General features: G+C 48.2%; 1 protein-coding gene across 6 annotated transcripts; it reads right to left on the bottom strand.

Moving 5' to 3' along the window:
* Positions 1-1,231: 1,231 nt before the first annotated feature.
* SNX33 (sorting nexin 33) lies at positions 1,232-21,281 on the bottom strand. Of its 6 annotated transcripts, none has more exons than XM_073303465.2 (4): positions 20,484-21,281; positions 20,230-20,403; positions 17,849-19,380; positions 1,232-3,383 (listed from the first exon to the last, which is right to left on the bottom strand). In XM_073303465.2, the coding sequence occupies exons 3-4, from the start codon at positions 19,314-19,316 to the stop codon at positions 3,130-3,132; spliced, it is 1,722 nt and encodes a 573-aa protein (XP_073159566.2). In that variant the 5' UTR covers positions 19,317-19,380; positions 20,230-20,403; positions 20,484-21,281; the 3' UTR covers positions 1,232-3,129. The 6 variants fall into 6 exon arrangements, 5 of the variants coding, with proteins under 5 accessions (XP_073159566.2, XP_073159567.2, XP_073159563.2 ...); XM_073303466.2 differs by having other exon boundaries at positions 20,931-21,281; XM_073303462.2 differs by having other exon boundaries at positions 17,849-19,402; positions 20,230-21,281.
* Between the last annotated feature and the right edge of the window lie 4,799 nt (positions 21,282-26,080).

The following is a 26,080-nucleotide window of genomic DNA, read 5'->3' as shown; positions in this document are numbered from 1 at the left end:
AGAACTGCAGACACTCAGCACCTCTGCAAATGAAGCCTTTAGTGAGGCGTGTACACACTCAGCTCTCCAGCATCAACCAGGAATATCAACTGAACCCAGAGGGACCCAGGAACTGCAGCCTCAGAGCTATTGGGCCTCGTGGAGTCTGCACACCCTCTCGGTGCTCCAGGCCAAGCACTGGAGAACTCAGCCCATGCACTACTCGTATCCCTCTCTCAGGGAAGATATCAGTGCAGGCAAACGTGACAGTTGTTTGCATTTATTGTTGATACAAAGGGAGCATGTGGAAAATGAGACGAGATGGAGGCCTAGGGCTCCAGGCAAGGCCAGCATGGCCCTTAGCACCAAAACGTTTGAGCACATCGGCCTCCAGCACTCATCTAACAGGGTTAGTGTTGCTGCTCTTAAGTGGGAATGAGGTTTATTGCAAGTGTGAGGCCAGCAGGACTCATCTTCTGGCTGGAGTGTCCCAGCCCAGTGCTGGGGGAAGTGGCCATTACCTGCTGGCATCCTTGGACAGGAGCTGCAAAGTTCCCCTGGGGAAAGGTAAGCTAAGGCATCTTGAGTCACCAGGGACTGATGTGTTTCATACAACCAAGAGGGACTTGTTGAGCCATCTTGATGTCCTAAGGGTATGTCCTAGACCAGGGGCGGGCAAACTTTTTGGCCTGAGGGCCGCATCGGGTTTTGGAAATTGTATGGAGGGCCAGTTAGGGGAGGCTATGCCTCCCCAAACAGCCAGGCGTGGCCTGGCCCCTGCCCCCATCCCCCGCCCTGCTTCTCGCCCCCTGATGCCCCTGACCCGGGACTCCTGCCCCATCCAACCCCCCCCCGTTCCCTGACGACCCCTCCGGGACCCCTGCCCCATCCATCCCCACCCCCCACACTCCCTATCCCCCAGCTGCCCTGGAACGCTCCTGACTGCCCCCCGCCACCCCATCCAACCCCTCCTCTCATTCCTGACCACCTCCCCCCCCGGGACTCCTGCCCCATCCAACCACCCTTCTCCCTGTCCCCTGACTGCCCCCGGAATCCCTGCCCCTGAGTGCCTGCCCCCCGCCGCCACATCCAACCCCCCCCTCCTTCCTGACTGCCCCCCTGGGAAGCCTCCCCTTCCTGACTGCCCCTATTCAACCCCCTTGTTCCCCACCCTCTGACCGCCCCAACCCTTATCCACACCCCCGCCCCCTGACCACCACCCCGAACTCCCCTGTCCTCTATCCAACCCCCCCTGCTCCCTGTCCCCTTATTGTGCTGCCTGGAGCACTGGTCGCTAGCAGCACGACAGCCATGCCACCCAGAGCACCAGGACAGGCAGCTGTGCAGCCCGGCTGGAGCCAGCCACGCCTCAGCGCAGCACAGAGCACTGGGTCAGGCCGGGCTTTTTTGCAGCTGTGCTGCCCGAGGAGCTTGCAGCCACGCCACCCAGAGCATTGCACCAGCGGGGCAGTGAGCTGAGGCTGTGGGGGAGGGGGAATAGCAGGGGAGGGGCCGGGGGCTAGCCTCCCAGGCCAGGAGCTCAGGGGCCAGACAGGAGGGTCCCATGGGCCGGATGTGGCCTGCGGGCTGTAATTTGCCCACCTCTGTCCTAGACGATAGTGCTGGGGAAGAGGTAAGGAACAGGCATGGAGGATGGTGTCATGGCCAATATGACTCCGGGAAGCTTCATCCTTGCATGAATGCCTGGGAAGGCAACTCCAGCTGCGGATGAAGGGCTCAGAGGAGGTGCGGGAGCAGAAGATGATGGGGACACAGGTCTAAATTCAGCTCTCGGTTACATCAGTGTAAATCCAGTGACTACAATTAAATTACTCCAAATTTATGCTGGTGCAACCAAGGGCAGAATTTGGCCCAGACTCTCTTACCAAGGCCGATAAAGAATTCTTTGCTTTTGATGCTTTAAACCTGACTCAGATAACATCAAGTGCAGCAACGTAGAGATAGTGGGCCTGATTCTGCCCTCCCCGGTGTAAACCAGGGATGACTCCATTGAAGGCATGTCAGAGTAAAGCCTGTGTGAGATGAGTCTCAGTCCCAGTGGATTCTGGGGTGGGGAGCTGTGGCGAGAGGATTGGGGAGGGGATATTATTTTGTACCATATGTGTAGTCCCATCCCAACATTCACCTGCTTGTCTCGGGACTGAGCCATATAGAAACAACACTGAGATGGCTCCATAACCTTCCTCACTCTGGAGGCAGAATGATCTTTCCTGGGGCATTTGCTATGTTGCTTTCTTATTCTGAGAGCTGGTCAGTCCAGGATTATTACACTCCTAGGGTTGAAAATGACTGGAGGGCAACCAAGCTACATGTGGAATTTCCAGGAGTCAGTCTGAACATTAGCACTCCAATGCCAACTATCTTGTTGCTAGAGCTGGTCAAAAAGCTGGAAAAACAGTTGTACAGGAAATTTCACAACTGGTTCCATTTCAGGGGGGTTGAAATGGGCCCATTTTCCACAAAAGTTTTGCTGATATTTATATAGTCAACCTTTTATTGAAAGCACTACAGAACATTTTTGGTAAACAGACACAGTCAATAAAGATTTCAGTCCCAATTTCCATAATGGTTTCTAGTAAAAAATTATTGGTAAAAAATCTCACAGAAACTTTTGTGAAAAATGGAAAATTATGACAATTTTAAAAAAAAGTTCCAGTTTTGAATAAAGGCCTTTTTTTCCCATCAGAAAAGCTTTGTGTGTGTAAACTTTTGACCAACTCTACTTGGGATGTAGTGTATTAACCTCCCTACTGTATGGAAACATGTTTCCAGAAGCTAAAGCTTATTGCAAAGAAAGTTAGTGTCATAGAGTCAGTGTCCATTTCGCTTGTGAAAAGTACCTATGTCCTGCCCATAAACTCTGGGAGATGGAATGGGACTGGGGGTCAGTCTATCAGAGAAAGAAGTGGAATGGTCAGCCGGAAGACACGAGTATAACAATTTCCTGCATATCTCTGCAAATTAGTTCAAGGAAAATGGGGAAAAGCCAAATGGAATCTGGACACTGGCATCATGAGTTTCCATTTGTTTTCAGTCCATTTCAAACAGGAAGGTCTGCAGGGCTCCAAGGAGCGAACCACGCAAGTCCAGATGAACAGAGGGAAGCAGATGCATCAGGCGTGGAAGGCATTAGAGGTTGTCATACATGTGTAAAGTTTTTTCCAGCTGCTGGCTGACCCTCTGGTAGAAGATGATCTGTTGTTTCAGGTAGGACTGCATCATTTTCTTGAAGTCCGCTATGCGTCGCTCATGGAAGTGGTTCATCTCCGCCTGGAGGGAAAAGCCGACCACGCGGCAGCGCTTCCGAATCCCATCTGCCTCTTCCTGATCCATCTTCCCCTCGTCACTCATCCGCTGGCTCTCCTTCACCTTGGCAAAGGCTCCTGCAAGGGGGAGAGAAATGAGACACCAAGGGTTAGTAAGATGTAAAGAGCGTGTCCCAGCACTCCCTCTCTCCAGGCTGTACCGTGTCCTCCTCTTCCACCCCAGCATCCCAAGAGAGACGAATGCTCATTGTGAGCAGCAGGAGAGCTACAAATGCATCATGGTCTGGTTCTGTTTCCCCTTGGCTCTAGACCCAAGTCTTTCCCTTCAGGTTCACATACCTACTAATGCCTACACATTCCTATGGTCCTGGAAAAATCCAGCACTCCCTCTGCCAAGCCACACGAATGATGCCCTCCCTCTTCATCCTTAGTCCTTTCCAGTCTCCCAAACATCTGACTATGCGGGACTGAATGAAAATAGGCATCTGGAAAAACTGCATCAATGCAAGGCCTTGAGTGTTGCTTTGCTATACAGCCAAGGTACTGGGAAGGCACCAGCGCACTCAAATGTTCCACAGAGAGCTCTGGACAGCCATGCTGGGAATCACACCCCAGGGGGGCAATCTCTGAGTAAGTATGGCTCCCTGCACAAGAGAAGGAATGGATCCAGTGAAGGCCCTGTGTGCTTTAGAGAAGCACAATACTCTAGCACCATTTGCTCTGACTTCATGGATCAGACAGAGGCTACATTTTCATCAAGGTATGACACAGTTTGGCCCTGCCATGTGGCTAGATCGACATGTGTTAAAACGTTGCTGGGCCACTACCAGGTTTAACAGCCCACTGTTTTCAGAACATACATGGGGCTTTAGTGGATCCTGCACCATCCAGTACATAGCGCATCAGGTTGATCATCAAAAGACCTGTGTTCTGTCTCCAGTTTTCCCATTGTCTTGCTATGTAACCTTCAGCAAGTCACCTAACCTCTATACAGAATCATATAATCATAGAATATTAGCATTGGAAGAGACCTCAGAAAGTCATCTAGTCCAATCCCCTGCTCAAAGCAGGACCAACACCAACTAAATCATCCCAGCCAGGGCTTTGTCAAGCCAGGCGTTATTCCACCACCTCCCTAAGTAACCCATTCCAGTGCTTCACCGTCCTCCTAGTGAAATAGTGTTTCCTAATATCCAACCTAGACCTCCGGCACTGCAACTTGAGACCATTGCTTCTTGCTCTGTTATCTGCCACCACTGAGAACAGCCTAGCTCCATCCTCTTTGGAGCCCCCCTTCAGATAGTTGAAGGCTGCTATCAAATTCCCCCTCACGCTTCTCTTCTGCAGACTAAATAACCCCAGTTCCCTCAGCCGCTCCTCATAAGTCATGTGCCCTAGCCCCCTGATCATTTTCACTGCCCTCCTCTGGACTCTCTCCAATTTGTCCACATCCTTTCTGTAGTGGGGGGCCCAAAACTGGATACAATACTCCAGGTGTGGCCTCATCCGTGCCGAATAGAGGGGAATAATCACTTCCCTTGATCTGCTGGCAATGATCCTACTAATACAGCCCAATATGTCGTTGGCCTTCTTGGCAACAAGGGCACACTGCTGACTCATATCCAGCTTCTCGTCCACTGTAATCCCCAGGTCCTTTTCTGCAGAACTGCTGCTTAGCCAGTTGGTCCCCAGCCTGTAGCGGTGCATGGGATTCTTTCTTCCTAAGAGCAGGACTCTACACTTGTCCTTGTTGAACCTCATCAGATTTCTTTTGGCCCAATTTGTCTAGGTCACTCTGGACCCTATCGCTACCCTGCAGCATATCTACCTCTCCCCCCAGCTTAGTGTCATCTGCAAACTTGCTGAGGGTGCAATTCATCCCATCATCCAGATCATTAATAAAGATATTGAACAAAACCGGCCCCAGGACCGATCCCTGGGGCACTCCGTTTGATACCAGCTGCCAACTAGACATCAAGCCATTGATAACTATCCGTTGAGCCTGACAATCTAGCCAACTTTCTATCCACCTTATAGTCCATTCATCGAATCCATACTTCTTTACCTTGCTGGCAAGAATACTGTGGGAGACCGTATCAAAAGCTTTGCTAAAGTCAAGATATATCACATCCACCTCTTTCCCCATATCCACAGAGCCAGTTATCGCATCATAGAAGGCAATCAGGTTGGTCAGGCATGACTTGCCCTTGGTGAATCCATGTTGACTGTTCCTGATCACCTTCCTCTCCTCCAAATGCTTCAAAATGGATTCCTTGAGGACCTGCTCCATGATTTTGTCAGGGACTGAAGTGAGGCTGACCGGTCTGTAGTTCCCCGGGTTCTCTTTCTTCTCTATTTAAAATATGGGCACTATATTTGCCTTTTTCCAGTTGTCCGGGACCTCTCCCAATTGCCACGAATTTTCAAAGATAATGGCCAATGGCTCTGCAATCACATCAGCTAACTCCCTCAGCACCCTTGGATGCATTAGACTTGGACCCATGGACTTGTGCATGTCCAGCTTTTCTAAATAGTCCTTAACTTGTTCTTTCACCACTGCGGGCTGCTTACCTCCTCCCCATACTGTGTTGCCCAGTGCAGCAGTCTGGGAGCTTACCTTGTCTGTGAAGACCGAGGCAAAAAAAGCACTGAGTACCTCAGCTTTTTCCACATCATCTATCACTATGTTGCCTCCCCCATTTAGTAAGGATCCCACACTTTCCCTGACCTTCTTGTTGCTAACGTACCTGTAGAAATCCTTCTTGTTACCCTTCACATCCCTTGCTAGCTGCAACTCCAATCGTGCCTTGGCCTTCCTGATTACACCTCTGCATGCTCTAGCAATATTTTTATACTCCTCCCTAATCATCTGTCCAAATTTCCACTTCTTGTAAGCTTCCTTTTTGAGTTTAAGCTCAGTGAAGATTTCGCTGTTAAGCCAAGCTGGTTGCCTGCCATATTTGCTATTCTTTCTGCACATCGGGATGGTTTGTTCCTGCGCTGTCAATATGGCTTCTTTAAAATACAGCCAGCTCTCCTGGACTCCTTGCCCCCCCATATTAGCCTCCTAGGGGATCCTGCCCATCAGTTCCCTAAGAGAGTTGTGACAGGGTTGGGCCAGATGGCTACAGGAGAGTAATCCTATTGGGATCCGGGCTACAGGAGAGTAATAGAAGGCAGATATATTAGCCCCGGGTTAAATAGGTCCCTTTTCCCTGGGTAAGGTAATAGGGAAGGTTCCAGAACAATCAGGAACCTTCTGTAGACAATTAAGACAGGCTGATTAGAACACCTGCAGCCAATCAAGAAGCTACTAGAATCAATTAAGGCAGGCTAATCAGGGCACCTGGGTTTTAAAATGGAGCTCACTTCAGTTTGTGGTGTGTGTGTGAGGAGCTGGGAGCAAGAGGCACTAGGAGCTGAGAGTGAGAACGCAGACTGTTGGAGGACTGAGGTGTACAAGCATTATCAGACACCAGGAGGAAGGTCCTATGGTGAGGATAAAGAAGGTGTTGGGAGGAAGCCATGGGGAAGTAGCCCAGGGAGTTGTAACTGTCACACAGCTGTTCCAGGAGGCATACAGCATACATCCATACAGCAGCATTCCACAGGGCCCTGGGCTGGAACCCGGAGTAGAATTGCCTAGGTTGCCACCCACTTCTACTTCCCCTACCAATTCTTCCCTGTTTGTAAGCAGCACGTCAAGAGGCGCATGGCCCCTAGTTGGTTCCTCCAGCACTTGTATCAGGAAGTTGTCCCCGAAACTCTCCAAAAACTTCTTGGATTGTGTGTGCACTGCTGTATTGCTCTCCCAGCAGATGTCAGGGTGATTGAAGTCCTGCATTAGAATCAGGGCCTGTGATCTGGAAACTTCAGTTAGTTGTCCAAAGAAAGCCTAGTCTACCTCATCCTCCTGGTCTGGTGGTCTATAGCACATGCCCACCACGACATCACCCTTGTTGCTCTCGCCTCTAAACTTAACCCAAAGACTCTCCACAGGCTTTTCTCCAGTTTCATACTGCTCTCTTACATACAATGCAACTTCTCCACTTTTTCTCCTGTACCTGTGCTTCCTGAACAATTTATACCCATCCATGACAGTGCTCCAGTCATGTGAATTGGCCCTTCAAGTTTCTGTTATTCCAGTCACATCATAGTTCCTTGATTGTGTCAGGACTTCCACTTCTTCCTGCTTGTTTCCCAGGCTTCTTGCGTTTGTGTACATGCACTTAAGATAACTAGCCAATTGCCCTACTTTCTCAGTATGAATCAGGAGACTTCCCGTCTTGTACCCTCCTCCTTGTGTTTGCTCCCGGTATCCCATTTCCCTACGTGTGTACCTACGTGTGAAGAGGGGATAATCATTCTTACTCACATTTGTAAAAAGTGCTTGGAGAACTACTGATGAAGCGAGCTACATAAGGGCCTATTATTTGATTATCATAGACTAGGAATAAATCTACATCACAGCGACGCAGAATGTTAAAGCTGCTAGAAGAGGCAATAGATTAACAGAAGGAAGAAGCGTGAGGTTTTATACAGTGTCTCAGAGATCTCAAGACACCCAACAAAGCAAAGGGTTCAGTTCTAGTAGTGCAGTGACCACAAAGGTGAGATCTGCACATAGCAATAGCTTATGCACCTTTGGATCTGTGGCAGGAGGGATGGGAAAGAAGGATACTCCTGCTGCTTCTTCCTCTTATTGCAAAATAACATGGGGAACTTATCTTCCTCCTGGGCAGCCACCACAGAAGGATAGAACAGACCCCAGTTCATAGATTCATAGATTTTAAGGCCAGAAAGAACCATTATGATCATCTCGTCTGATCTGCGGCATAGCACAGGCCACAGACTCTCACCCAGTAATTCCAGCATCAAGCCAAATTCTCCTCTGAAGGACAATCTCTATAGCAGTGGAGCAGCTCCCGCATATGCAGTGTGATCAATGGGTACAGCAGGCCCAAAGTCTTCAACAACCTTTCATCTCCCAAGTGCCAGGCTCAAACGTAGATTAGGTTGCCTGCTCTAAATACAGTAAATTCACCATTGTCCATAGCGGAAGTTTGTCCTTATCACAACAGGCTTTTCTGCTAGATCCCACCATTCAGGTGGGCCTCTCAGGGATTGTTTAAACCTACTCCCAATCATAGTAAACTCTGCTGATATAAGTCAGGCATAAACCAAAATAAGATTATGCACACAGGAAGGAGTTTGCTCAGTTGAATGTAACTGGTTTAAAACCCTATTTAAGTTAAACTAGTGCAACTTTCTCATGTGGACAACCTCTTGCGGCAATTTTACACCAGATTAATTCCATTGATTTCAGTGGAGCTGCTGCTGATTTACACCAGTGAAAGTCAAAGGACATTCAAGTCCTGTGTGTTGTGTATTCTGCTATGTTGTACCTGCTGTGCCTTTATTATTATGTATTCCCATAAACATGCACATGTGACTAAGAGCCTCAAGGCAGAAACCAGTCATGTTTTGACACATGTCACCTGTGTACACCAATGGCACTATATAAATAACAATTACCACAAAAGCACCACACGGTTTGTTATAATAAATAGACCATGGCAGGAGAGGCCAGAAGAAGATCAGCACAGGCTGCTTAGTCAACACCGAGGTGCATTAGCAGAACAGTGCCCAGAAATGAATAGCAGGAACTGCATGTCAGGATGAAGATGCATTGGCGGAGTTCTGTGGGGTCCCAGAGCAGGAGGACTGAAAGGTCAGGATTCATATGTACTGGCAGAGCTGCATGAAGGCAGCTTCCACAGCACCTGTGTGTCCTATGCTTGGCTCTAGCAATTGCTATCAGGAATTTCCACAGGTACTCTATTCGCCTAGGCAAAAAAAATTAAAACCTCTACTGCCCAAAGAGCAAGGATTGCGGGGAATTAAAGACTTAGCGGCTTAGGAGGACCAGGCATGCCTTTTTGAGACCCTGCTTGAAATCTAACTCGTGTAAGATGTCAGGGGAATCACATCAGCTCCTAACAGAATTTGATACACTTGTGAAAAATGCTCTGTATGTCTTTGCACTGCTCCAGTACTGCTGAGGAGCATTGCTCTCAGGGGATAAGCAATGTTTCCCCTATCTTATGCCCTATGTCATGCTTGTTCTTCCTCTCCTGTGCAACCCCACGTGCTCCCTAGTGTCAGAACTTGCCACAGGACCCACTCACTATGCTCCAGAATTTCATATTTCATGGGGGGAAAAAAAAGGGGGGGGGATTTTTAAAGCCATGAAAGGGGGAATTGGATGGGTGCCCGATTCCCATCAATTTTAATTGGGTGTCCAAATCCCTTAAGCAGCTTTGAAAACCTCACTCTGAGTTTCTGACCCTTACAGTTGTGAAGAAAACCTTCCAAACGTGCACAGAGCAGAGCGGAGCCAATGTGTCTGCTGAGTCAGAGAGCCTCACAGAGCCTGAAGCAGTAGCTCAGAGAAGAGTGAACTGGCCCATTTAAATGTCAACATTATTAACTATTTCACTGCTGACTTTAGCAGAAACAGCCAGCTAGAGTGCTGATCCTGCATTCAAAAACCCTTCAACCCTTCCTCAGCTGCCAAAGCTCCCAGATTCTTCCCCAATGAGTGTTGACATTCACCTGAGGCTGCCATAGCATTTCCAGCCTGCAATATTAAACCGCCACGGAATCAGAGCCCTTGGCACTGAATTTAGGGCGAGTTTGCCACAGACTACATGGGGTCTGGCTCACATTGCCCACAGATCCTCAGACGACCAGTTAAAACACCTCACTCACCCTGCCCCACCAGCAGAGTCCAGCCATACTGCAGAGAGGGCCATCAGCACTTTAGATACCAAGTGGAGGGAGGGAGGGATTAGGCTGTGCCTTTACTCGGTGCCTTTACATGGAGATAGCTATCTCTGTGTAAAACGGTAATGGAGACTAGGCACTATGGTCTTTACCCCAGTGGAGATAGTTGAGGTAGACCCCAGCTGGAGGAGGAGAACTTAGTGTTGATCCCAGATATGGTTCATCAAGGTACAACTCCCTGTGCCTTTGTCTCCACTAGGATTTTACACCCCGAGAGCGATCTTGAGTTAGCCATCTTGAAGTAAAAACACACCTGTTTCTGCAGTGAACACCTAGCACTAGACAGATCAAGCCTGTCCAGGGATCAGAGGTTAATTTAATCCAAAGATTCACAGCACCTCCCCACCCTTTCCCAAAAATGGCCTCAACCCAACCCTGGAGGGAAGGCACCTAACTATAGTCAGGATCACTAAGTCATCCCAAACCAGATCCAATACCATCCAGCTCCTCCAAACACCCTCCTGATAGGGTCCCTGCCCAGCCAGTACTGGAAAGAGGATGGACTAGATAACCAGATTAGTTATTTCCTTTCCAACATCTAGGATTGAATTATCCAGAGCCCCTGCCACTAGGAACATGACTGAGCCAGAGGCCTCGCCCACCAAGTCTCCCGGATATTGGACTATCTTTGTGTTCACCTTCACAAACCAGTGACAATGTGGGCATGTGAGATGGCCTAATTCCTTAGGTAACTGGAGTGGTACACTCAGTATAAGACTGTGATGGGGGTATACAAACCTCTCACGGGCTGGAAAGGGTTAATGAATTGGAGTGAGCACAATCAGCACCACCCACTATCCCTGCAGTGGGTGTCAGGCCTATAGGAAGAGCATGAAAGGGGACAGCTTGCTCAGGTATAGCTACCTAGGAAGGTTTCAGAGTAACAGCCGAGTTAGTCTGTATTCGCAAAAAGAAAAGGAGTACTTGTGGCAGTTCTCACTTGGGGAAAGAAGCCAGGAACCAGGCAGGACTGTGGCTAGTCAGAGCCTCCCTGGAGGGAAGGCAGACCGGACACTGGACTGTTTGGGTGTATTGGAGACCTGCTGATGCCATGGTAGAGGGTGCCTCACCTGAGGGGAAGGGTGGGGTCTGACAGCTCAGCCACAGGGCAGGTGGCCCATTAACCTCAGAGGGACTGAGAACTAGGACAAAGACTCCTTTATTTTGTGATTATTTGGGGACTGTGACTTTAAACTCTGTTACTTCAGGTGCAAGGGAGCATGGGGCGGGGGTGTCAGTGTTTGAACTTTCATAGTGAAATGGACAGAGAGCTGAGCCACTGGAATGGGCTGAAAACCCCACTGGGGAAACTGAGGTGGAGCGAGTGCAGCACAGGGGACAGTGATCTGATAACAAAGACAACCCCCCAAACTCCTCAGACTTTGAGATGTGTTAGGTCTCTAAAGATCATTTCCACCTTGTCCCCAACCGAGAGCAAGAATTATCTGGAAGATCCTAGTCTCCTCAGACACGTAGGGAAATCCTTCCCAAGCAGCAATACACGCACACAGAATCACCACCATTTCTCATTTTATCCTTTGTTTCCAATGAACCTGGAGGACTACTGCAAAGGAGAATGCATGAACCTCCATTGGACTGCCCAATGGCTAGACGGTTTGACTTTGTTTGTCTGCCCTTATTATTCACTATTTGTAAACGCTCTGTGAATGAGATTTTGTTTGCGTGAATATTAACAGATTCAGTGCTCGTCCTGTAAATACGGTTATTTGTATGGGTATGGGGTCATTAGTAATTCACTGATAGTTACGCACTGTACAGGGGTCAGCATCACCATGTTGCACGATGGACACTTGACAAAATTACTGGATTTAGTGACGGACATTGGCGGGGGGGGAAGGGCGCTCCCGGCTGAGGCAGGGGGTCGGGATGTGGGTCCCGGAGTGGAACCAGAAATGAGGGGTTCAGGGTGTGGGAGGGTGCTCTGGGCTGGCGCAGGGGGCTGGGGTGTGTGGGGGCTCCAGCTGGGGGTGTGCAGGCTCTGGAGTAGGGCTGGGGATGAGGGGTTTACGGTGTAGGAGGGTGCTCCGGGCTGGGACCAAGGAGTTCGGAGGGTGGGAGGGGTATCAGGGCTGGGGCACGGGAGTGGGGCACGGGGGTGTGTGTGCAGGCTTCAAGCAGCGCTTACCTCCAGCAGCTCCTGGAAGTAGCAGCATGTCCCTCCTCCGGCTCCTATGCGGAGGTATGGCCAAGTGGCTCTGCGTGCTGTCCCATCCACAGGCGCTGCCCTCACAGCTCCCATGGGATGTGGGGCAGAGGCAGCATGCCTGCAGAGCTGCCTGGCCGCACAACAGCAGGGACGGGGAGTCACTTGTGGGGAGCCGCCCGAGGTAAGCACCCCCACAGACCTCAAAATTTTTACCACAGACACTTGTGTCCGTGTATGGACACATTGCCGACCCCTGGCTCTGTACTCCTGTTTAAGACGTTTCAGTCCTTCTGATCAAGGGAGCAGAAAAAATCCCATGTGACCAGACACCATGATTAGTCAAATAGAACAACTTACAAACAAGCCACATGTTTGCACAGCCTGTTCAAAGAATCCCCAGTTGCATATGGATTCGAAAAATCTAAGTCTGTTTAGGAAAAGAATAAAAGGGTAAATTTTCAATGAACTCTGGGCCTTACTCTCCGCTGGCTTCTTGTCCAAAGTGGATGTAATGTAGAGCTCAGCAGGAACCAGAGTTTATGGTTTGTAGGAAATTCCACAATTTCAATTTTTTTCCCCATTCTAAAATGGACAACAAACTAAATATTTCCTGTGAAAGAAAATCCCCCTCAAAAAATTGTTTTGGAGTCAACAGAAATGTTTCCTTTTGATAAAATCAAACTATTTCCTTCCAATTTCAACCATTTAATTTTTTTTAATTTTTGTTTTTAATATGAAAAACAATGAATTTTGTTTCAAAATGAACAATTGAAATGGACCATTTGGGAAATATCAAAATGAGACATTTCGATGTCATCGAGAACCTTCATTTCATTTCTTTCTAAAGAAAATTTCATCAAAATGACACATTTTTCAAAACATGTTAATTTTAACCAAAATGGTAATTGTTTGTCAAAAAAAAGACATTATGATTAAAAATTTCCAACCAGCTCTAGTGTAAAGTGCTGCCAAATCAAGATGATAGTGTTTCACCCTCACTTTGCAGTGGGGTAATTTACTGCAAACCAGAAGAGTCAGACTCATTCTTAGAAATGAACAATTCTACTGGCCTTGATTTTAAAATGCAGTGATTGCAAAGGATAGTGCTCTGTGTCAGAGGCAAGTCAAAATGGGCTTCACAAGGCACTTTATTATTTATATCACAGGAGTACCTCGACGCCCTGATCAGGACCCCACTGTACATGCACATAACAAAAAGTCAGTCCCTGCCCCAAAAAGCTGACAGTCAAGTAGCCACTTCACGGGCAGATACAAGAGTCCTCTTTCAATTTTGCTTTTGCTTCTGAGGGTTGAACTAATAGACAGAGCTTTTCCCTCTCTGATTTCTGACTTTTAGGCTGTGCCTAGCTTAGAATGTTTGGTCATGTTGTAGCTCTGTTTAATTGATCGCCAATTCATCTGAGCTAACTAAGGCCTTGTCCATACACAGAAGTTGTACCAGTTTAACTGAGGCCTTGTTCACATGCAAAAGTTGCAATAGTTTCACTGAAATCAGTTTTCAGACTGATTTAAATGAATGCAAACCCCTAGGTGAACCCTCTAATTTTGGTTTAAGGTGGCTTATTTTGGTTTAGCTTAAAGCTGTTCCTAATTGACTTGAGTTAAATCAAAATAACCCTGGTTTAAGCCAAAATAAGAGCATCCACATAGCCTTTTGCACCAGTTTAACTAAATCGGTTTTAAATACACCATCAATTCAATTGCTGCAACTTTCTCATCTAGACAAGCTCTAACATGAGTGTAAATGCAAATGATGGCACTCCACCTATGTTTAATCTTGGGCATGATTCACCCTAAGGCTCCGGGAGGGGAGGGTCAAAGGAAAAATGATGCAGGCAGAGAAACAGGTCTGAAAGTCATAATGAGCCATAAAGTGAGCCACAACCAGGAACACTTTCTGTGGAATAACTAATTTAGCATTTACACTCAAGTTCACTGGAAATTAACTAGCTTACATGACACCATGAACAAAAGTCACCATCTAGACAAGCCTTTTGGGGGGGGGAGGTAGCTGATGCTTGTGGGAAAGGCTGTTTCTATTTTTTTTAAAATTCTGCAAGAAGGAATTCTCTTCGGCTGTTTGCTGCATTCCTCTCCCCCGTTCTTGAGCTCTAAGTCTATTTGCATGAAAACAGAATCTCTCCTTCCTAAGAGTTTCTATGAAGGCCAGCTGCGTGCGCCTGACCTGAGGTTAGAGTCCTCTGTTTGTGACAGCACAGTAGGCTGCCGGTGGAACTTAACATGATGTCACAAACAGAGGATTATGACTCCTGCTCAGGATGTAGCAGGAACAGAAGCTCTCTTTAGAAACAAGGTTCTAATCTAAGCCAAACCCTGCCCCTGGTTACAGCCACAAGCCTGGTTCAGGGCAGATTCTGGGCCCTACTTTCATACAAAAGTCCTTAGTAATAAAGAATGAGTGGAAAGAAATATAGAAAATCTTGAAGATTAAATTCCATCTTGGGGTACAGCTGAACAGTGGGGTACAGTGAAGGCAGCTGAGTGATACCGAAGAGGAATTTGGCTCCCAAGTTTTAAGAAGAATTGTTTCTAGCTGAAATCTATTATCCAGGTTTTCTGGGGGGTTGTAGCTGCTCTCCCGGGGTAAATTCTGCCATCGTCACACACAGAAAGTAGCACTTTACTCCGTTAGTAGTGCCTTTCATTCCAGTGGAGCTACTTATAGTAGCAAGGTTCTTCTGAGGCCACATCTACACTACAAAATGTTGTCAACCTGACTTACGTCGGCATACAGCCACCGCAGTTATTAAATCACTTGTGTGTGGACTTGGCTGCTTGTGTCAGCCGTGCACGTCCGCACCAGGAGCGCTTGTGTCGATTGTATTGGCAATGTGGGGCATTGTGGGACAGCTCCTGAAAGCCAGTAACAGTCAATGTAAGCAAGGCAGTGTCTACACTGACACTGCATCAACCTAATTACGTCGACCATGACTCTCTGCCGCTCGGAAAGGTGGTGTTACTAAATCGGCACAGCTAGGTCGATGCAAGGCAGCTTACGTCAAACTAACCCTGTAGTGTAGATCAGGCCTCAGTTTAAGGGTGGCTCTCTCAGCATTTAGCAGGACACTTCCTCATGAACACATAAGCATTTTTTTTTACCTGCAAGCCAGGTGTGACTCACTGTTCTGGTAAGATAAACCAGATCCCACACATAAGCCGCAGCCCTTCTGTCCGTGCTATGGCTTCCTGGATACTTACAATGGCATTGTAGAAAACCACCTAACAGCCCAGCCTTCCTGCCTGTACCTTTTACTGGCAAAATATTTGCCCTAGAGTGAAATCAGAGCTGGATCCTCTTGCCAACTTCCTCCCCTTGGATGGAAATGCAAGTCAGGGGGGCTGGCAACCCCGAAGGAAGACAGTCTATGGGTAGATTTTTCTCCAGTGGGAGTTAGGTGCCTGTGCTTTTGGAAATCTATCCCTCTGTGAAGGACAAGGCTGTTTTCTCTTGAGCAGGCATTTTGTTCCTGCAGCACCTCCAACCTGGGCTTCCTGGGGTTGTTTACAATGCAGTACCTCTTGTTTTGCCACATGTCCCCGAAACACCCAAATGTCTCACTTTCGCCAGGCCACATATGAACAGAGGAGGGAGCCTGGCACAAGCAGTTGGACTTCTGAGATTGAAAGGGACTGCCTTTCCCCAAGTGCACTACTTTCTGTAGTGATTCTCACAACTCTGCTGCTAGCCAAACACAGACAGAAACAGTGTGTTCAGGAATCCAGGCCTCACCAAGACTCTGACGCCCGCTACTCTGACAAGCAGCATGCCAAGACTTTGTGCTGGCCTTGTTACTCCCACCTCGCCAACGATCGTCTCCTGTTTCCTGCGCACTCTCTGTCCTCTTCTGGGATAAGACAAGATTCTCCAGCTCTCTGGCCCAACTGGGCAGCCAGCTCTGCACTGGCAGACATGGGGCAATGAATTTCCAAGAGGTCTTGCTCTCTGTACTCTGAGGCTCTCTGAGAGGAGCTAACAGAGGCCTTGGGCTTCCCTAGAAGCAAATGACTGTGTAGGCTCAGAGAAAACATGATCCTAGCCACCTGCAGAAGGTGCCCTGGGCTGCTCCCTGCAACCAGCATCGCAAATCCGAATGCATCACAATCAGCTCTGCCAGTGTGGGGAAACGGGGATTTATCTGTCGCTAGATTTCCTTTCCACACATTACTGGAGAGACTGAGGATACTTAATCAAGGTCTCATTATCTTAATGTAGGAAATGAGAAAGGAGGAGGAGGAGCTGTCTGGTCCTGGTCATGAGGTGATTCCTAAGCAGGGTTCATTCAAGAAAGTCCCTGTCAGGGCTGAACTCCCCAGCGAGGAACCAATCACAGGGCTGCCAAAATGCACTCCGCTTCCCCTTCTAAGTGTGAGTCGGTGGGAGGGAAATTAGGCCTGGTGCCGCAGCCAGAGTCAGGTAAAATGTCAGACGGTCACGTGGAATGCCAAGAAATATAGGGCATTAAGCAGCAGCACATCTGACTTCTGTATAAGGCGGATACTGGCCCATATCCTGGTCCCAGAGATTCAAACAACCCTTTCCAGAGGCAGCATGGTCTAGGCCAGTGGTTCTCAAAGCCAGTCTGCCCTTTGTTCAGGGAAAGCCCCTGGCGGGCCGGACCGGTTTGTTTACCTGCCGCGTCCGCAGGTTCGGCCAATGGCGGCTCCCACTGGCCGCGGTTCGCCGCTCCAGGCCAATGGGGGCTGCGGGAAGGGCGGCCAGCAAGTCCCTTGGCCCACGCTGCTTCCCGCAGCCCCCATTGGCCTGGAGCGGTGAACCGCGGCCAGTGGGAGGCACCATCGGCCGAACCTGCGGACGTGGCAGGTAAACAAACCGGTCCGGCGCGCCAGGGGCTTTCCCCAAACAAGCGGCGGACCGGCTTTGAGGACCACTGGTCTAAGAGACTGAATATGAGGCTGGGAGAAACAACACTTGAGCTCTGCCACTGACTCACTGTGTGCCTTGGGGAAGTCACTTAGGCCCAAATTTCCTGAAGTGGCCTCTAATATTAGCTGTTCAACTTTAAACACCTCAGCAACTTGCAAAGTACGGTGCATCCATGACTCCAGCTGAAGTCCCCAGGGGCAGGAGATACTAAGGTCCTCTGAAAACCAGGATCTGGACCTTTCCAAATTTGGCACCCAGAAAAATGAAGCACCTAAAATTCCAGGTCCCTGTCGATACCTTGGACTCCAATTTAATTGTTCTCAGGTTCCCCGGATGTAAAATGAGAGCAATAATGTGCACCTGCCTCCTAGGACTAATAGGAGGTTGAATTAGTTAATGGGGGCACAGCATTTTTAAAGGCAAAGTACCATGAAACTTCCATAAGAGTCTGCCTACCTCCTGTCTTGAGAGGCCACCCCAGATTGTCCCCAACGGAATGCAGTCCAATCCTGCTCCACCTTCAGGAGAAGGGCACCTCCATTAAACAGCCAAACCTTGCCTTTCCCTTGGGCGCTCTCCTGAGACAGGCTTATCATGGCAGCAACTGAGGCCCAGAGAAAGCTGCATCTGGGCATGGCTTACCTTTCTGAAGATGAATGATGTCTGGGAAGTTGGAGAGGAGACCTTGGTATAAGGAGAGAGTGTCCAGCATGAGGAAAAGGTCGTTCTTGGGCTGCTCGGCGAACATCTCCCCAACGGTCTCGTACGTCTTGCCTGTGTGCGAGATGGCGTTGTTGAGCGCATCCGAACTGTAGGGCGGGTCCATCTGGAAGGAGTAGCTGATGGCTTGGAAAGCGTTGCCTAGCTTCTGGAACTCCTTCCGGAACCCCCCCACATGCTTGCGCACCAGCTCCGAGGCCACGTTGGTCAGTTGCAGGACGCTGTCGTCCATCTTCTTGCTGAAGGCCTTGAAAGAGTCCACCCGGTCTTCCACGTCCTGCAGGTCCTGGTGCTCTGTGGGGATCTGAAAGGTCAGCAGGAAGCTGGCCCCCACCATCTCATCCTTCTCTGCCCGCCGCTTGCCCATCTTCCACTGCTTGTCATCGCGGCAAGTGAGGAAGTGCTGGAAGCCCTCGTACTGGGACAGCACCGGATGGCTGGTCATGTGATCCATCCACAAGATCAGTCTCCGCTTGCGCTTCTCGATGAAGTCCTCCTCGAATCGCCCAGTGGCCTGCTTCTCGGGCAGGTGGGGAACTGAGATCACTGTGAACTTGTTCAGCAGGCGGTTGTACAGCCAGTCAAAGTGCTTGTACCGCCGGTAGACCGGCGCGTTGATGTTGCTGGGGGTCAGCTTGTAGGAGATGTAGCTCTTGATGCCCTTGAATTTCGTTTGCTTGGTGGGCTCCTCCACAGAGCAGATGAAAGGGTGCGGGTTGGCTCTCCACTGAGGGCCCTTGGAACCCATCTCGATGGTGTAGGTCTCAGCGATCTTGGACATCATGGGCACATCTCCCAGGATAAAGGCCTCCACCCCAGAGCGGACGAAACAGGAGAAGCGGTTGAGGTTCCGCCCCACCACGCTGCCCCTCTTGGAGGAACTGATGCTGTCCTGCCTCTCCAAGGCCGGCTTGGGACGATAGCCAGCATTCTGGTGGGGGTACGCCGCAGGGTACTGCAGGCTAGGGGAGGGGTGCCCATTGGTGCCAGGGCTTCCCTGCGGCTCTTCCACCACTGTGCAGCCATCATCCCAGTCGTCCCAGTCATCATCATCATCATCCTCAAAGCTGCCCTGGTGGGAGGTGTTGGTGTTGGAAGGGGGAATGTAGAAGGACTCATTCCCAGGGGAGCTAGCTGGACTGTTTGAATAGTCTGTATAACTGGAGCTCGACCGGGACCTGAGGATCTTGACGTAAGAGGCGGGGAAGATGCCAGTTTCTCCTCGGCTGTTCTTGCCCTGCAGCCACCCGTCCAGGGAGTTTTCGCTGAAGATCACCAACTCCTCATTCTCCTGGATGCTGATCTCTTCTTTGTTTTCACTCTGGAAGTTGTAAAGTGCTCTGGCTTTCAATGCCATGACTGCTCCCTGGAGGACTGTATAACTTGACATCCCCCAGGACCACCACTAACCAACACCTCAGATGCTTCAACAGTCAGAGACACAGTCTTATAATCTGTAAAACACCGGTTTATAATCTGTAACAGTGATGTGGAAAGGAGTTTAGTTGAATTCACCTTGAAGTAACAAAAATATATATGTTTATATTTTTTTCTAATTTTTTTTAACTTCAAGGCCTATACATGCACACTGCCGTCTAAATTCATCTGTTAAAAATGGCATTCCTAGGGCAATCAAACATGTTTTGCACCCTCCATTTAGGTGATATAGGCCTCAGTCAGATGGACACACATCCATAAAGTTGTCAGCTCCATGTAGATTTTATCTAGCTGGCAGTTTGTCTCTGCGCTGTCCACCTTTCGTGTTTGAATTTACATTAAAAACATCCCCAAAATAATCTTGCTCAAATACAAGAAATCAAAAATCCCCCCCCCTTTTTTTGCTCGAATTCTCTTTTTTAGGGATTAAGAAAAAAATTATAAATCTTGACCCATCTTCCAAAAAGCATATCCAGTGCAATTCAGAATCACAGTGCTTGAAAAATACCTTTAAAAAAAGGCAAAACAAAACAAAAGCACAACCTTAAATGATCCCAACACAAGTATTTTGCAATTCCTGATGGGGCTGATTTTTTGAAATCCACAAACCTCCAGGGGGGTGGAGGAAACTAAAAAGCCAAATAGCAATCCAAGCTTGAATGTGTCACGCCTCTCACACAGTAATAACAACACAGTCGCCTAAAAATCCCCACCCTCTTCAAGAAGATGTTAAAAGTTCACGCGAAGTTTAAAAACTGAGACAAAAAGAGAAGTAACTGGGCTCTTCCGGGATAGGGAATCTTTAAATCACGTTTACAACCCAAATTGGCAAGTGCTAAGTAAAAAGGGAAGGATTTGCCACTCACCCACCGACACAACGTTAGACAAGCCCCTGATGAGGGCTGAAAGATTTTAGAGTCAGATCCATCGATTCCGTCTGAATCCTGTTTGGCAAAGGGGTTTCTTTTGTTGGGATTATTTCCTGACCAGTTCCTCTCTGCGCCCTGAAATTGATAGCCAGAGCAAATAATAATCCAGCCCTTTGGGGAGGAAACAAAAAACAACCATCAAAAATGTGGCAAATTCCCTTCTCTTCAAACGAGCTGCACACAAAACCCACCGAAGTTCCTTCCAAACGCTGCAGTGTTTCCAGGATGAAAAATCAAAGCGCCAGGCAGGGAAGCAGCGATCCACTGGATCCCTCCTTCGGAACACTCCCTGCAGCTTTTGGGGGTCAACAACAATGAAGTTTCCCAAGTCCAGCGACTGCAGGGGAGTGGGGTGGGGATGTGACTCCGTTTTCTTGTGTCCGGGAGATGAAGAGCGGGGAGGGGGCGGGGGGGGGGGGAAAGCTGCCTAAAGAATTCAGCAAAACAGAGGCACTTCCGTTTGGAGAGACAGATAAAGCCAGGAGACACACTCTCTCCAGGCTGCGCTGGGCGAAAAGATCTCTACTCTGGTCCCAGTTCTGGCTGCTGGGGAGCTGCGCCTTGCGGGGAGACCTGGAGGCCCAAATAACCACATGTGCCCCTTCAGACCCCCTTCTCCAGGGGCAAGGACCGGTCACCTCCAGGAGAGCTCTCCTCCCTTCTCTCCATCTTGCCGAGCCGCCAGCCGGGATCAGCTCCAGCCAAAGCTCTGCGCGCACAAGATGATCCCGGCCTCCGCAGTTCTTGCGCAGGGCGCTTATGCAGGAGAAGCCCCAGCCTCTGGGCTCCTCCTCCCGGCTCTGAGCTCCCAGGTCCCGCTCGTGCCGCGGAGTTTTCCTTGTTGATTCCTTCCTGCGCCTGCTGTTTTGGGGAGCTGCCTGTTGCAGCCCGGGGTCTCCCCTTTCCCTGTTGGCTCTGCCCCACAGGTGCCCCTGGATTCCTCTGCCCCGCTCCACAGCTGGGTCCCTCTCACACTCCAGCCTTTTCCATGACGCAAGGGAGGGAGGCGAAGCTCGAAAGTTTAAAAAGCCTTCAGGCGAACACAGAGCCAGGCAGCGGGGAGCCCAGCTAGGTCACAGGCTGCCCTCTACAGGCAGCCAGCACAGCTGGCCCAGCGGGACTGGGTTTCTTACCAATGGCGGGCATTTATCTTCCCGCGTATCAGAGGGCCTGATGCACAGCTGGATCGGAGCTCTTCCAGAATTCAGGGGTGTTCAGAGCTGGGGCGGGTAATAGTTAGCTTTTCATCTGTAGATATCAACCTGCTTTACAAAGGAGGTCAGTGTCATTACCCCATTTTACAGATGGGGAAACTGAGGCACAGATGGTTAGGTGACTTGTGTAAGATCTCCCAGCAGGCCAGTGGCAGAGATGGGAATAGAACCCAGGTCTCCTGACTCCCAGTCCAGTGCACTAGCCACAAGGGCACACTGCCAATTCCCTTATTATAAGTCAATAATTTTAATAATTATTGTTATAATAAAAACATACAACCTAGAGCTTGATTTTCTGTCCTTTGCACAGGTACAAACAAGGAACAACTCCATTAAAGTCAATGGAGTCACACCGATGTAAACCTGGAGTAAGTGGAGAATTGGACCCCTAGTGTGTCATATCTCCTCTGCCTGTCTAATTGGGACTCCAGTCCTGCAAGTTGCTCCCCATAAATGAACGTGGTCCCACATGGAGCCCCACTGGAACAGCGTGCAGGATCAGGGCCTTAGATTACATTTCACTGGTGCAGGGAGTATCTGTATTTGAGGGCTTGTATCACGCCTGGCACATTATCTGTGCTTAAAAATAGTAATTAATTAATGTCTACATTTCCCCAAATAGGTACTGGACCCAAGGGCGTCACTACAAATAACTGCAGGAAACACTGGTATTTCCATGTGCCCTGTGTGATCGCAGGAACAGAACATCACGTAAAGACTGGGGCTCCTTCTATTTAGTTTTTGTTTAGTGCTTTATCATTTTTATTGAACGCAAAAGCTGGTGCGTTCACTGAGACACATGGAGCTGAATTCAGACCGTGTGCAGGAGGCAAAATGCAGAGCCAATGGAGCTGCTCCTGCTGACTGGAGGTCTGAATGCGGTCCATACTGTGTTAATTTCTAGTGAGATACCTGAGACTGTAAATACAAAGAAACAAGGAAAGGGGTGAGTTTCTCAACTTTCTCAGCTCATCCACTCATCCTACTTTATAGGAAGTAAACAAAAGTGAAGTCTGTGAGGACCTAGCCAAGAGAAACAGTGTGCTCTCCTTTAATCAGTCCAACACCTATGTTTTAATACACACATTTTCTGGCTTTATACATCCTAGCTTCAGGTACTAATTGTTCTTTTGTTTTGTTTGTTATCACCTTCAAAAAGCTTTATTTTTATAGGGTGGTCTGTGCTGGTTGGTTCGCTATGATTTGCATAAGCAGATTCTACATGAGATATTTTCATACAGTATCATGGCAGGGTGGTTAATAGCTGATTTTTAGAGCTCTGCTCCCAAACTTCAATCCTGTCAGCTTTAAAGGGCCAGATTCAGCATTATCCAGCACCTTGTTTAGTCATTTGCACCTTATGCAAATTTTACACCAATTCTGTGGTGGTGTAAATAACTACAGAATGCCCTTTGTCTCTTTCACCGGCTCCCAACTTCATGCCTTCATCACTGGACCAATCAACTTTCACTCAGGGCCCAATCTCACAAGGTGCTGAGCACCTTCAACTCCTATGGAAAGTAGTGTGAGTGGTGGCATCCAGCATCTCCCAAGAGGAACTCAGCACCTTACAGAATCAGGCCATTTCTTTTATCATTCAAATCACTCCTAAACAAGAGCTGGCCAAAAGTTTTTGGTTGAAAATTTTTGCTGAAAAATGCAAATTCAGCTACACCAAAACATTTTGCGAATTCATGCCAGTTTTGAAGTTTGTTTCCAAGAAAAACTATTCTGAAAAAATCAATTGGTATGAAAAAAAAATTGGTATGAAATGACTTTATTGTTTCAAAATTTCCTTTATTTTTTTTCAAAGTTCAAAAGTGTTAAAACATGTCTGAATTCTAAACAAAACATTTTGCTTGACCTGAAATGAAATAGGTTTTCACATAAGAACGGCCATACTGGGTCAGACCAAAGGTCCATCTAGCTCAGTATCCTGTCTTCCAACAAGAAAAGGAGGACTTGTGGCACCTTAGAGACTAACCAATTTATTAGAGCATAAGCTTTCGTGAGCTACAGCTCACTTCATCAGATATTTTCCACTGAATGCATCCGATGAAGTGAGCTGTAGCTCATGAAAGCTTATACTCTAATAAATTGGTTAGTCTCTAAGGTGCCACAAGTACTCCTTTTCTTTTTGCAAATACAGACTAACATGGCTGTTACTCTGAAACCTGTCTTCCAACAGTGTCTTCTGCCAATGCCAGGTGCCCCCAGAGGGAATGAACAGAACAGGTGATCACCAAGTGATCCATCCCCTGACGCCCATTCCCAGCTTCTGGCAAACAGAGGCTACGGACACCATCCCTACCCATCCTGGCTATAGCCATTGATGGACCTGTCTTCCATGAATTTATCTAGTTCTTTTTTGAACCCTGTTATAGTCTTGACTTTTCAATTTGCCAAAAATTTGGAAAATGTTTGTTATTGGTCCGACTCGGAACTAATTTTTTTTGCACTTTTTTAAATTGCCACCCAATTGAAATATCCCACAGCTCTGCTCCTAACAATCCATTGGTCCCACAAGGCCAAAGTGTGCAACCATCGCAACCCAACCCTGCTGTCTGCTACCAGAAAGGAGTACTTGTGGCACCTTAGAGACTAACAAATTTATTTGAGCATAAGCTTTCATGAGCTACAGCTCACTTCATCGGATGCATTCAGTGGAAAATACAGTGGGGAGATTTATATACATAGAGAACATGAAACAACGGGTGTTACCATACACACTGTAACCAGAGTGACCACTTAAGGTGAGCAATTACCAGCAGGAGAACGGGGGGGCATTGGCAGAGGGGCATTGGTCAAACTGGACAGTCTCTACGTAAAAGAATAAATGGACACAAATCAGACGTCAAGAATTATAACATTCAAAAACCATTTGGAGAACACTTCAGTCTCTCTGGTCACTCGATTACAGACCTAAAAGTGGCAATACTTCAACAAAAAAACTTCAGAAACAGACTCCAACGAGAGACTGCTGAATTGGAATTAATTTGCAATCTGGATACAATTAGTTTAGGCTTGACTAGAGACTGGGAGTGGATCGGTCATTACACAAAGTAAAACTATTTCCCCATGTTTATTCCCCCCCACCCCCCACTGTTCCTCAGAGATTCTTGTCAACTGCTGGAAATGGCCCACCTTGATTATCACTACAAAAGGTCCCGCCCCTCCCCCGGTAATAGCTCACCTTAAGTGATCACTCTGGTTACAGTGTGTATGGTAACACCCATTGTTTCATGTTCTCTAGGTATATAAATCTCCCCACTGTATTTTCCACTGAATGCATCCGATGAAGTGAGCTGTAGCTCATGAAAGCTTATGCTCAAATAAATTTGTTAGTCTCTAAGGTGCCACAAGTACTCCTTTTCTTTTTGCGAATACAGACTAACACAGCTGCTACTCTGAAACCTGTCTGCTACCAGTGTCATTTACACGGTATCTATTTGTGCCTTTACAAAGTCTGCACTGGAGGCCCAGGATTATGTTTGCTGTGTATTTTTCCTCCTGCAAAGGAGCATATGTCTGTGGTGCTGTACACATAATAAAGTAAAGAAGGGCAAATCTGTGTGGAGAGGCATCACAGGCCAAATTTGCTTTAATCATGACTCATTTAACTTGGACATTTATTATTAATCATTATTATTATTCCACTTTTGTGGAACCCGGGGCACATCACTGTCTCTTCCCTGAAGAGTTCAGCCTATGGGCCAGATCCTGAATGTTCTTATGGACATAAGCAGCCTTGAGTAGTCTCACTGACTTCAATGGGAGAACTGGCACAAGCAAAGCTACCCAGGAGATTAAGCATTTCCAGGATGAGGCCCTATAAAATGAACCAGAAATGGGACACATTAAGGATGCCAGGGTAAGTATTATTTAGGTCTCGATCCTGCAAATGCTTTAATGGCAGAATTCTATTTTTTCTTTATAATTTCAACAAGTAATATGCTTATTTTTGAGCATTTTTTTCAGATTTGTATCGATTTAAATTTTCACAGTTGCAGATTACGGGAGGCTTGGATGATGGGGTGGGGAGGTCAGACAATTATCTAATGACAGTAAAGGTTGAGATTCAAAAAGAATGCTTTAGAACCCTTAAGACACAGACTGTCAACATCGCATGTCAAAATACACAAATTAAAGATCCTTAAACACAAGTTCTCAAGCGCCATTCGCCTCACTTTGCCTATCTGCAAATTTCCATAATTGTTGATGGGAATATTGTGTTAGCAGTTTGTATGTGTGCGGTGAAGCGGACATTTAGTGACCACAGTGTAACCCCTTGCCGAGCCGATTTAAGCTGCACCCGCGGCCTACCCTCGCGCTCTGCGGCCCAGCGCCCCAAAGGGATTTAGGTGCTAAAGCCAATGGGCGTAAGGCGCGTGAGCACTTCGATGGGGTGGCAGGATCGGGGCCTGACGCGGCAAGCGCCGTGGGGCCAGGTCACAGCAGCCGCCGCCCCGGTTCGCGGCTGACATCCGAGGCTGTTCTTTTCTGCGGCCTCTGCCCGCTGCCACCCCCGGGCCGGCTGGAGCACGGTGCAGGGCGGGCTCCGGCTTGTCTCCTCG

Source organism: Lepidochelys kempii, chromosome 10, assembly GCF_965140285.1.
Source record: "Lepidochelys kempii isolate rLepKem1 chromosome 10, rLepKem1.hap1, whole genome shotgun sequence".
NCBI lineage: Eukaryota > Metazoa > Chordata > Testudines > Cheloniidae > Lepidochelys > Lepidochelys kempii.
The sequence above is the reverse complement of the archived record's forward strand: the minus strand, read 5'-3'. Positions and strand labels throughout refer to the sequence as shown.

Excerpts from the sequence above, each read along its gene's own strand:
- SNX33 (XM_073303462.2), bottom strand. The coding sequence starts at position 19,316 with ATGTCAAGTTATACAGTCCTCCAGGGAGCAGTCATGGCATTGAAAGCC. Across the intron at positions 3,384-17,848 it reads CATCATTCATCTTCAGAAAG|GAGCCTTTGCCAAGGTGAAG; the intron begins GTAAGCCATGCC and ends TCCCCCTTGCAG.